The sequence below is a fragment of the Polypterus senegalus genome, chromosome 17, assembly GCF_016835505.1.
Source record: "Polypterus senegalus isolate Bchr_013 chromosome 17, ASM1683550v1, whole genome shotgun sequence".
NCBI classification, from domain to species: domain Eukaryota; kingdom Metazoa; phylum Chordata; class Cladistia; order Polypteriformes; family Polypteridae; genus Polypterus; species Polypterus senegalus.
This window is the reverse complement of record NC_053170.1, coordinates 63,181,768-63,195,275: the sequence shown is the minus strand read 5'-3', so window position 1 is coordinate 63,195,275 and position 13,508 is coordinate 63,181,768. Positions and strand designations below refer to the sequence as shown.

Genomic DNA, 13,508 nt, shown 5'->3' with positions numbered 1-13,508 from the left:
TCTACCAAAGAATGGTTAAAGAAGAATAAAGTTAATGTTTTGGAATGGCCAAGTCAAAGTCCTGACCTTAATATCCAATCGAAATGTTGTGAAAGGACCTGAAGTCAGCAGTTAATGTGAGAAAACCCACCAACATCACAGGGTTGAACCTGTTCTGTACAGAGGAATGGGCTAAAATTCCTCCAAGCCAGTGTGCAGGAATGATCAAAAGTTACCGGAAACGTTTAGTTGCAGTTATTGCTGCAAATGGGGGGTCACACCAGATACTGAAATCAAAGGTTCACATACTTTTGACACTCATAAATATGTAATATGCGATCATTTTCCTTAATAAATAAATGACCAAGTATAATATTTTTATCTCATTTGTTTAACTGGTTTCTCTTTATCTACTTTTAGGACTTGAGTGAAAATCTGATGATGTTTTAGGTCATATTTATGCAGAAATATAGAAAATTCTAAAGGGTTCACAAACTTTCAAGCACAACTGTACCTTTCCTACTGTATTTATGTTGATATCTTGGCATTTACATGTTTCTGTTAAACGTATTAACATATTTTGTTTTAGAAAAAAATACAATATTTTGACTTGGCTTTCTCAGATCAAACATTGTGAGGCTATAGTATCACCGGGACGCTAACACAGTACAGTGTAGATGGATATTGAACAGTAAGATTCGCGAGGATGTTTACAGCGAGCAAACACATTTAACAAGGTTTTGGACCAGGTGGTTGTTTCTTTCTTGGTTTTTTCAGATGTTCTGCAATTCTCTTCAGCTATGAGCCTCGCGTGTAGTATTCCAAGTTTACCAGCTGGTGTTCTAAAAGGGGGGCTAAAGGTAAGCGCAGTTGTAGGTGTCTTGGAAAGCAGAAAGACAACTACAGGGTAGTCCATTTTGGCTTAGACGTGGATATACACCATAGTGGTTTCTTTTTTTATTGTTGTAGTAACCACAAGGTTAGGATTAATTGTTTTATGTTATTTAGTGTTTAAATATGTTTAATTTGTTATTTGATATTTAGATTTTTTGTTCGAGGTGTGTGATTTCCCCTGCAAGACCAAAATGGTGTCTCCCTGTGTGTAGGCAAGCTAACCAGGGGAATTGAGACCTTTATAAGTGCAGTTGTGGCCACATAAGGGAGAATTTTTTGATGATCGAGTGGAGATTTCTGAGAGAAAGAGGTAGGGTGTGCAAGGTGAGCCAGGCTAAGAGGTACCTGGTGGCTGAGCAGTTGGTTGCTGTTAAGGTGCAGGTTGAGGGTCCTGAGAACCAAAAACAGCTCCTGAGATTTTTTTTTTTTTTTGAGGACTTGTATTTATGGCATTTTTATTTTATTATTTTTTTTTTTTAAGGCTGCTGATACTCTTACCTGAACTGAAAGTGACTGAGTAAACATCAGGGTATGAGTCTTTGTGTTGTTGTATGCATTCTGTTTTTACTTATATTTTTCTGCTTTGCATTTTCACAATTGGAATTGTTTTGACTCTGGACTTTATTTTTTGCTATTGGAATAAAAACATACTTTTCTTTTGTACATTTGCCACTCTTGTGCCTCTCTTGTTACCCCCTCAGTCCTGGTCGGTCCTAAACTACTAGCAGGCTAAGTGCTTTTGTAGAAGGATTGTGACAAACATAACAAAGGAAGCTAGTATAGCCTTGAGTTTCTGGGAGACAACTTTTAAAACTGTAGCATGGCAAGGAAAGATGCAAATAATAAAGCAAAACCATCTGAAGAATGTTTAAACGTATTGTTTTGACTAGCATTATCTTTTAAGTCTGCCAGTCACACAGCTTAATATTTTTGTTTTGCTGGTCTCAGTCCCTGCAGGTACACTTACAAGCTGCAAACAGTTTTTTTGTTCTGAAGATACTTTGTGGGATGTTTATTGTAATTCAGGAAATTGCCTATTCATCACAATGTTTGATTTTAATGAAATTTGGCATGTGAATTGCAATTACCTTTCAGAGCTCAGAAATTAAGTTTATTTTATTTTAAATTTATTTATTTAAACAAATCTGAGATATATTAACTTTTCTTCACTGTGGACAGTGGAAAAATTGTCATTTTAAGATGTAAAAAAAAACATGTGTACCTTTTCAAAACTACATCACTTAGATTCTTGTAAATGGTAAGTTTGACCTAAGTATCTTTTTTCTTATGAACTGCGTTTTTGTACCACTTTCAATTGGAAAAAAAAAAAACAAGCAAGGGCTTGGAGTAACAAATTGTGGTAAGACGAGGGGGTGTTTTAATTGTTTAATTATTTACTGATTCTTAGCACAATCTATTTTAACCCATGCCGGTGCACTGTGAGCAAGTGAAACCTTACATCCGGCTGAAATATAAATGAAATAGGTTAGTGTAAAGAGATGATTATTTTATGTTGTTTTTTTAATGTGTTGGTGATGAAGGAAAGTTGGCAGCGGCCACAAGGAACAGCATGTTCACAGGCTTCAAATTAATGTGCACTGGTTCACCGCCACTGAGCATTGGATCGGGCATAAGAAGGAGAGGCCACTGGCACATGCAGAAGTGAGGAGGTTAGAGAGCAGCAGCATCCACTAGATGGGAAGGTACCTTGGGAGCTCTAATGGCCATGTTGAGTAGCTTGGATCCAGGTTCAGGTTTGGAGATAGGGTAGGCTGCATCTGGGAAAGAGCTAGATGCAGTGGCATTAGAAGACAGGCAAGGCGTACACAGCTCAGATCCACTTTTTTTGGAGATTTAAATGTAAGATCTGTGGTCATTTCAGCAAAATATTTGTTGTTTGTTCACAGGCAAAAGGAAAAATTGTTCCACTGAGAATATTTTTACATCACTTCCCCTGGCAAACATCTCAGGTGCCGAAAGTCCTGTTTGGTACTGTGAACAAAACGAGTTGAAAGCTGCCTCACCCATAAAAGGCAACATGCTGATAGATCTTCACAGTAGCAGCCACCAAGAAAGTGCAGGTGAAGTGCAAGATGGAAAGACTGAACATACAATAAATAAAGGACAACTGTGTAAAATGCTATAGTTTTGTGGACAAAAATGGATGATGCTGATTGCTTTTGGTCAGAAGACGTGCCACATTTAAATATGTAGCCATGAAACATGAATATGGCTGCAAATTTTAAACTGTTTTCACAGAAAAGTATCAATTTTAACTTTATTTGTTATTTTATTTATTCCAAATAATTATATCTGGATGATTCTAAATTACATTGGTGAATTCCAAAGCATCAATTTGTATTGTAAGAATATAAATTTGAGCTATCTACAATATATTTTTTGACTTCTCAAAAAGAATTGGATATATCTGTATTTCAATGTGAAATGAATTGTCTGAATGTGAATTAGAAATCTCTGATGTATTTCTCATACTATACTGTAAAACCGAGGAAGTTTTCCCAAATGACTTCAATGGAGTTTTCAATTTGACATTATCAGTAAATGTATTTTTAAAAATGTATGCTAAATTCTATGCCTGCCATAAATGATGTTTCTTTATCCTGCACTCGTCTTTTAAGTTGTCTGGTTCTCATGACTGTCGAAGTGTTTCGGAAAATTGTTTTGCTATGTAAGATATACCTTCGATAACTATTAAGCCAAACATATGTCATATGGACTGTTACAGAGACCCTTTCTAAAACAATTTAGTTTGCAATTTCCCATTTCAAATATCTTCTACTAAAAACTCATACATTTAGAACTTGTAATTTGCTTTTTTTAAACAAGTGATCAAAGTAAAAAGAAGATAACATCAATCAATCTACCAACCATTAGCTGTTCACCAAACATTGTGCATGGTTATTTTAAAACAAGTATAAATTAATGATTAATATTATTAATATAATGACTAATGTAATTAATGATTAACCAGCTTCATAATTCACTCTCAAATATTCAAAACATTAATTAAGGACATTAACTACTTACAAATTTCTCATCAGTTTTTGATGCTTCTGCTTCTTGATCACTGTCATCTACTTCCATAGCTACAAAATTAAATGAATTAAAACACAATTATTAGGAAACTGACTTTAAATATTTAGAATTTCAGTCATGGGTGTCATTCGTTTTATGTGTTATTATTCTTCTTATAAATGGACTTTAAAAAGGTATTAACATTGTAACAGCTGACCCCTTATCCAACCGGCAGGTACACCTCCAAGTCCTGTGGCCTGGATAAACTACTGAGGTGAATCTTTTAAAATCAAGCCTTACGTCTAACAAATACAATTTTTACCACAATCGACGGATTAAACACAGGCCCACAAAAGCAGATATGTTAAGATAAATTAAGTGAATAATTATATTAAATGAAATAATAACAAAAAATACAAATTTTACACACAAAAAGTATATATCCCTCCACCAAACTAACAATGTGACAACAATATATATACAATAGCCAACATAAAAAACATAAAACACGAACAAAGTTAAGTGGATACGGGAATGCCAATGATCGTGAATTTGAGTCAGAGTATAAAACTGTCCTGAATACGGATGACTGTTCAACAGTGAGGTGATGCTTTTGAATTTCCCGGAAACAAAAAAGGAGCAACCTCACCGTGGATCCTCGGTGTGTGGTGGACAATGTAGTTCAACCCTGGGGTCTCTGGCGATGACTGAAACGATGCAAGTCCGGCAGAATGAAAAAAAAAAACAGGATCCCAAAGCGCGATGTAGAAAAATAGCAGGTACTAGTGGTTCGTGGCAATGAATTGTGATCTCCGTCTTTCTCCTCCTCCTTTCTCTGTTCCCTCCTGATTAGTTATATAGTGATGAGCTGGCTGTACTTGATTAATTGTGAACAGGTGCTTTCTATCTTGGGGCTGCGGTCTCCCTCCATTATCCGTCCCCTCTGCACTTACGGGGACGACATTCACAGACACACAAATGATAGACAGCAAACGGGACGATGGAAACAAAACGCACTCAGTACAAACATTGAAAACACTATACTATGTAGCCCCGCTACAACATCTTTGTTGTACTACACAGTTAACAATTAACACCATTTATTTTACATTTTTAAATGTTTGGTCGTTACATTGTTTTTGAGTGTGCATCAGAAGACAATGTTAAATAAAAAGCCAATAATGAGCAAGAAAAAAAACTGAAATGATTAAAAAAATATTTAAAATGAATAATTCTAGTAAAGGTGATTAGAAAACAAAAGAAGAGCCACCTCAGTCTTAAATATTTTAAGGAGACACACTAATGCAAACTAAACTCTCTTATATATTTGGATGTATGAGATGGAAAACATGTACTGGCTGATACCTTTCACTAGAGTAATTCATTTATACATTTTCAGACATCATTAATCCAGTTCTGATATATTTTAAAACTTCTAGTACATCCACAAATTTCTCCAAACCATTTGAACATCTAATAATATATGTAGTAGTTGTACAAAGTACAAACACAGTTAAATTATTTTAAAATACTAGGCTGACCTGCCTTTTAAGGCGACCGACTTTTACGTTGACCACTTCTTAAGGCAATTCAATATGTAGATCAATTTGATATTTTATACAAACTCATTAATTTGGTTATTTTGTATTTGAGCGGTATTACTTTAATACTCGTAGTTTCTGTTATTTCTGTGATGAAATTTAAACTTTTTTTATTGAGGTCGCCCTTTTGAACCCCCCTGATATTTACTACGAGGTGAGGCATTTGTACTCCATCAAAATTAATTATTTCCAGAGACATAATTTTGTCTATTTTTCCAGCACATCGTGCACAAAAGCAAGGGAACGATGGGAGCACCAGAACTCCGCTCACATCATGTCGCTTCGTACCGCAAGCTGCAAGTAGTAAGTCTGTGATAAGCGGAATATCGCAATCCCGACCGCTTTTATATAGTAAGAAAGAAGAAGAAGATATCGCACAGTCTGGAGTAGAAAATCGTCTTTTACCTGGAAAAATGGAACTACAAATCCCATCGTGCATTGCAAAATGGACGGGGCATGTGTGAAACACCGCGCCTGCGTAGCACTCACAGGACGGAAGTACAATCCCGACCGCTTTTATATAGAAGGATATGTAATTTCTAGTCAACACAAACTATTTTAAGAACATTGTGTCCTTAGAGTCAGCACACTGTGATCGACTAAATCATAAGTAGACAACAGAAATGAACCTTTTCTGATTTAATAATTTCAGATGTTACAATTGATTAATACTGTTATAATGTATACACAAATTAAGTAGAAATACAATGACTGAAGATATGTATTACGGTAATAATTAACCCTTAGTCAGAAAGTCATACCTTCAGCTTTTTCTTCAAACAACTGACTGATTGTCATGTTTTTCAGAGCTGTAATTTCAGAAACTATATCCTTTGACTTTCTGAGATCATCAATATGAACAGAACTCCAAGGACCTACAAAACAGAATATATCAAGCAGACTTGATTAGTTTCAACAATGCATGAAATTTTCAGCATGAATGCATTCATGGAGAAGCTCTTATAAAATCTTTATTATACAGTGCATCCGGAAAGTATTCACAGCACATCACTTTTCCACATTTTATTATGTTACAGCCTTATTCCAAAATAGATTAAATTCATTTTTTTCCTCAGAATTCTACACACAACGCCCCATAATGACAATGTGAAAAAGATTTACTTGAGATTTTTGCAAATTTATTAAAAATAAAAAATTGAGAAAGCACATGTACATAAAAGACTTGAGGCTGTAATTGCTGCCAAAGCTGCATCAACAAAGTATTGAGCAAAGGCTGTGAATACTTATATTGATCTGGTCAAAATTTGCTGGCCATAGCCAGAACCAATTGCTGATAGTGTGTGGCCGCAACAGAGGTTGAAGCAATCCCTTTACTCCAGAGGGCAACTGTGCTGGACTGGAAGGGTGGAATACTTGTCTATGTTGGAGTTTGAACAATGAAATAGAGACCCCTACACCCCATTAACCTGCTTTAACTTGTTGTCCCTGGAGTGGACAAGTGAAATCTCTTTCATTATTCCTAAAGCATCAACATTTATTACAAAGAACTCTTTAATATCTATAAAATTTTAATAAATAAAAAATTATTTTTATTTTTTTCATTTTTATTACTATTTAATTTAATAGTGTTTCTTTGTATCAGTATACTGCTGCTGGATTATGTGAATTTCCCCTTGGGATTAATAAAGTATCTATCAATCTATCTAAAATCCATTCCAGATATATTCACGTTGACTCTAAAATAAAATACATCTTAAATTCATTTTGGATAACACAGCTGTGTAGTAGTTGGTACTGCAAGTCCAGGACTCTGGGGTTGAATTTATAAATGGTGCGTACACAAAAAAATGTTGTGTACGCTCGATTCCACGTTCACTTTGAGATGTATAAAAGATAAACTTGCTACAAATCCACTCACATTTTCACGGGAGGGTACCCCCTTGCGTATATAAGTTTCTACTTGGTTATACAAACTGGCAGTACCCAGAGTCAAAGCAGTGCTGTTTTTGTGGTCTGCTTTAATTTTTTTAGATAAACATCTATGATGCGGGTTTTATCAAATACTCCAAAATTAACTTCACACTATTTACACATTTAATTCACTTGTTTGTAATCATTCTGTAATAATATAATGGTGCACGGAATGGCCAAACTATTCCAACTACCATGGCTGCTTTAGAGTTGTTAGAAGACATCACAACTGGAAGAATTAGAAGAGAGCGCATATTTATAGATGATGATAACTGGCTTTTAAGTTGATTTCGTTTTCCAAGAGCTATCCTCTTTGAGCCGAGTGCTGGACTGGCACCAGCTTTACAAAAGCAGGCCTTTAAGGAATTGTGCTTTACCTGCTCTTTTGCGAGATCTATCCACTCTTGGATTTTTAGCCACAGGAGCTTTTCAAAGTGAACTTGCTGGCTGATTGGATATTTTTCAGTCATCACTGAGTCGCACCATGCCAGCTGCATAGAATGGTATTATCCGCTTGTCATTCAGACATTTAAAATTTCCTTACAATGTGGTTGAACTGGGAAACATCAAAGAGCAATTCACAACAATGTCAAAAGGCAAGCAGTCCATTTAAGGATAAAGAGCAGAGAATCGATCCGCACTCAGAGCCGACGCTATACTATAAAGGAACCTTCAGAGAATGAATTTGCTTATGTAAATAGAAATCATTTCCATTCTATTAATGTGCTGCTCTATAGTGCACAGAACATGTGTCGCATTGTAGAAACATGTAGCATGCTGCATATATAATGTGGCACACAATCGTGACTTGCCCATACCGGAAGAGACGCTGCATGATGAACCTGACCCTGACCCATCAAAAGATCAATCAAATCAGACAGCATTACAGCTTTGTTTGAATGCAACTAACAGAATGTAAAAACAGGTAATCAGATGCAGCATTTATTTTTTAACCAATTTATTTAATTTGTGGTCAATATCACATAGTACAGCCCTTATATTCCTTAGTTCATTGGCCACATCTCTAACATCATCCACTATTGTACCATCAGTGGTAGAAGGAAAACAAGACTGTGGTGCTGATGCTTCTCTTTAATAGGGTGCAGCTGTTTGGGATTTTGATTGCTCCTAAACTTAAATAGCAGTTATCCAACTACCACTTTTAAGCTGATGTTTGTTCTAGCTCTAGCTGCTGCTGCAGCCACTATCATAATCGTAAGTACAAACGTACATGTTAAGAACAGCATTGTTAACTAAAGTTTGAATATATCCGAGTATTTCTTTTTTTTTTTTTAATTATTCAAACTTTATTTTTTGGCTAACTTCACAGCCCTAATACACAATGTTAACTATCCAATGCTGAGCAAACTGGCTTGCAAATTCCTGTGCATACCAGCCACGAGTGTGCCATCAGAGTGCTGGGGGAAGTGTAGTCACGGAGCAGCGTTCATGTTTGAAACCAGTAAAGGTTGACATAAAGGTTTTTAATGACACAAAATTTGTAAAGACCACAATGAGATTCAAGAAGTAGAAAAGTCAGGGAAGCAAGTATTATGTAAGGCTCCTGTTGTTTGGAGTAATTTTAATATTTTATTTGTTCTGCACTAGATCCTATATTGGCAGTCTTTGTGAAAAAAAGTTCAAAGGTTTAATGCTAGCTATATGCAAATAAATGTTTTTTATGAATGCACAATATATGGACATTTTGTGTAATATTTAGGTTCCATTTCTAGTAAATTAAATTTTTGATAATTATTATGTAGTTCATCAATTTATAAGCTAAATGCTGGACATCAGTAAATAATGTTCTATTGATTACAAATTGTGCAATATTTAGAAGTTGCTTCTGAGCCACAAGTCACAACTACTGAACTGAAGCTTGACTCCAGTGGCGTGGAGAGTCGCTCACGTACTGAAGAGTCTATAGCTGAAGGTGGAAGCTACCGTCACTGTACTTTGTATAAAAGAGCCAGATCGAATGTTATTTACTTATTTACCTTTATTTATTTACTTACTTCCAACAGCGTATTAAAGTCACAAGTACACTGCAGAGCTTCCCGTGTACATATACAAAGTACAGCGACGGCAAAACTACGACGTGCGTTCTTTCTCTGATGCAGAACCGTCGTCATCATCTGAGTTCACCTCTGTTATAATGCGTCTTTATGTGAAAACAGCAGTGTCAGATGGGGGGGTGGGATTGTGAATGCGACTGAGAGGATAAAACTGAATAAAAAAAAAACAAACACAAAGCTAACCTTTACAAGTATCAAAATTTACAGTGGCAGCTACAGACTGAAATCAAATGTATGTTTTTATTTTAAAATAGTAAGAATTAGAGCAGCGAACTTCTCAATGGACTCGTCCGGGGTCAAACCTGAAATTTTGATTACCAGTCAACAGTTAATACTGTTGCGCCACCGAAGTGGTCGTATCAAAGGGGTGTCAATGTCGCACCCTAACGCGGGTTCTTTTTCTGCAGTTATATTTTTGAATAGAAGCGCAATTTTTCTGTTATATTTGTTCCTTTTGTGAAAGTGTTTATTTGATATTTGGACTTCAGGCTTCACACATTATACACTTCATGTCTACATTTTGTCAATTATTACTAAAACATGAAAAACATGTCTGTTTTAACAATATCTTTACATAGATTGTTGTAGACATGGAACACACATGAAATGCATTTGTTCCAAATAACAATGCACAGGTGCTGGTCATAAAATTAGAATATCATGACAAAGTTGATTTATTTCAGTAATTCCATTCAAAAAGTGAAACTTTTATATTAAGATTCATTCATTACACACAGACTGATGTATTTCAAGTGTTTATTTCTTTTAATTTTGATGATTATAACTGACAACTAATGAAAGTCCCAAATTCAGTATCTCGGAAAATTAGAATATTAATTAAGACCAATGCAAAAAAAGGATTTTTAGAAATGTTGGCCAACTGAAAGGTATGAACATGAAAAGTATGAGCATGTACAGCACTCAATATTTAGTTGGGGCTTCTTTGGCCTGGATTACTGCAGCAATGCGGCATGGCATGGAGTCGATCAGTCTGTGGCACTGCTCAGGTGTTATGAGAGCCCATTTTGCTCCGATAGTGGCCTTCAGCTCTTCTGAATTGTTGGGTCTGGCGTATTGCATCTTCCTCTTCACAATACCCCATAGATTTTCTATGGGGTTAAGTTCAGGCGAGTCTGCTGGCCAATCAAGAACAGGGATACAATGGTCCTTAAACCAGGTACTGGTAGCTTTGGCACTGCGTGCAGGTGCCAGGTCCTGTTGGAAAATGAAATCTGCATCTCCATAAAGTTCGAAAGCAGCAGGAAGCATGAAGTGCTCTAAAACTTCCTGGTAGACGGCTGTGTTGACCTTGGACCTCAGAGAAAACAATAGACCAACAACAGCAGATGACATGGCACCCCAAACCATCACTGACTGTGGAAACTTTACACTGGACCTCAAGCAACGTGGATTCTGTGCCTCTCCTCTCTTCCTCCAGACTCTGGGACCTTGATTTCCAAAAGGAAATGCAAAATTTACTTTAATCAGAGAAAATAACTTTGGACCACTCAGCAGCAGTCCAGTCCTGTTTGTCTTTAGCCCAGGCGAGATGCTTCTGATGCTGTCTCTTGTTCAAGAGTGGCTTGACACAAGGAATGCGACAGCTGAAACCCATGTCTTGCATACATCTGTGCGTGGTGGTTCTTGAAGCACTGACTCCAGCTGCAGTCCACTCTTTGTGAATCTCCCCTACAATTTTGAATGGGTTTTGTTTCACAATCCTCTCCAGGGTGCGGTTATCCCTATTGATTTTACACTTTTTTCTACCACATCTTGTCCTTCCCTTCGCCTCTCTATTAATGTGCTTGGAAACACAGCTCTATGAACAGCCAGCCTCTTTAGCAATGACCTTTTGTGTCTTGCCCTTCTTGTGCAAGGTGTCAATGGTCGTCTTTTGGACAACTGTCAAGTCAGCAGTCTTCCCCATGACATGAGCCTACAGAACTAAACTGAGAGACCATTTAAAGGCTTTTGCAGGTGATTAGAGTGTGGCACCAGATGTCTTCAATATTGAACCTTTTCACAATATTCTAATTTTCCAAGATACTGAATTTGGGACTTTCATTAGTTGTCAGCTATAATCATCAAAATTAAAAGAAATAAACATTTGAAATACATCAGTCTGTGTGTAATGAATGAATCTAATATACAAGTTTCACTTTTTGAATGGAATTACTGAAATAAATCAACTTTGTCATGATATTCTAATTTTATGACCAGCACCTGTACTATTTATAAAATGTGTCATTTTGCTTGACTTCTCACGCTATACAACTCTAAGCAACTAACACGCAGAAAAACAGACTTGAGCTGAGAAAACTGTGTGGTGGTGGGGGGATGAGATAGCAGGCTTATTGACACATTTACAGGATAAAAGACGCTGGCGGAGAGGTGTGAAGCGATTTACAAGTTTTTTCGTATGCTTTGGTAATTCTAGTGTTAATCTCCCTCATCCCTAACGAGTGACATGACAAGCATCATCCATAATGCTACTACAGTTGGCTACTTCTCAATTATTTACGACGACAGGTAGATATCGCCGCTCCAACAGGAAAATCTTTGTAGGGAGTGTTGGACATCTATGTCTCGTGAGATTTAGTGAAATAATTCCATTAATTTAGAACAGGAGCAAAATATGATGGCCATTTGTTGTTAGTTTCTTGTGTCTATAATATTGTTAAACTATTTTTAGAACTGAAACTGTTCGAGAGGTCTGTTACATGTTTCCTGGAGATGTAACTTGAATGATATACAACCTGATATTTTTTGTTAGTCTTTTATAAACAATATGAAGATTGTTTTTAATATCAAAGTCTTGGCATTATTATTTTTTATGATGAAAGAAGAATATAATTTGTTTTAGAATGTACTGTATTACAAATCTCTTATGGAGGCAATAAAAAAGATGTTAATTCAAATTGAGTTGTTCCTGCCATTAATTCCTGTTACAAGGATAAAACTAAACTGTTCAACTAACTACTCAGAAGGCACAGACCTGGGGACTCATGTATAAACCCGTTTCCACATTCAAATCACGATGTATAAAACCTAAACTTGGCGTAAAGCCACACACATTTCCATGGTACCCTATACCCTGTCGTACGCAAGTTCTCCACTCGGTTTTGCAGACTGGCGGCATCCACCGTCAAAGCAGTGCTACTGTTCCTGTGTGGTTATCCTTTCTTCCTTAGACGCACATTCCTGACGCGGCTTTATAAATACACTGAAACTAACTGCATATTGTTTATTAGTGTAATGCATCTGATTGTAATTAACCTGTAACAACATAATGGTCCAGGGAATAGCCATAGTATTCCAAATACCATAACTGCTTTAGTGTTGTTACTCTCATTGCACCTTCGTTTTCTGCTATCAGCTGCTGCCATTAGGGGTTGCCACAGCGGATCATCTTTTTACTCTCACTGCACCACTCGGAGTATTTATATCACTGTATCTGAGTGGTGAATCACAGCAGCAGCTGATCGGAAGAATTATCGGTATACAGCATCAAGCACACAACCTACGCCACTTTATTTATTTATTTATTTTAATACTTTATTAAATTTTATTGCAATCAATACAGAGCAATCAAGTTTTTATAAAAAGGAAAATTAAGTTAAAACTACGCCAGTTTATAAAGCACGTATTTACATATGATGACAATATCATTTTTAAGATGAAATGTTGCAAAATATGTTGATTATATTGTACAGATAAAATTAACTTAATTTAAATAATCTGTATTGTTAATAATTAAACATGTGAGGACATGGTGCCGGAGCGGTAGCTAGTTCACAGATTGATCCTGATTGATTGCTGTATGCTGGAAGGATAGATGGATAGAATAATTAAACACGTACTATGAAGATATTTCAATGTTCTTTAAAAGTTTTGAAGAATCGTTGCTGTAAGCTTACAGATGGCTTAACGTCTATTACAGAGCCGATTGTGTGGCGATTGGGCATTTGGACAAACAAAAGTAAGGACAGGA

The 13,508-nt window shown here is 36.2% G+C and overlaps 1 protein-coding gene across 3 annotated transcripts in view; it reads right to left on the bottom strand.

Moving 5' to 3' along the window:
• rnf213a (ring finger protein 213a) overlaps positions 1-13,508 on the bottom strand; it is a 377,172-nt gene that overhangs the window by 124,654 nt on the left and 239,010 nt on the right. For all 3 annotated transcript variants that reach the window (XM_039739973.1, XM_039739975.1, XM_039739974.1), the window contains 2 exons: positions 6,272-6,385; positions 3,922-3,980 (listed from right to left, as the gene is read on the bottom strand). In XM_039739973.1, the coding sequence (XP_039595907.1) occupies positions 3,922-3,980; positions 6,272-6,385 (173 nt within the window). The remainder of the gene's footprint in view (positions 1-3,921; positions 3,981-6,271; positions 6,386-13,508) is intronic.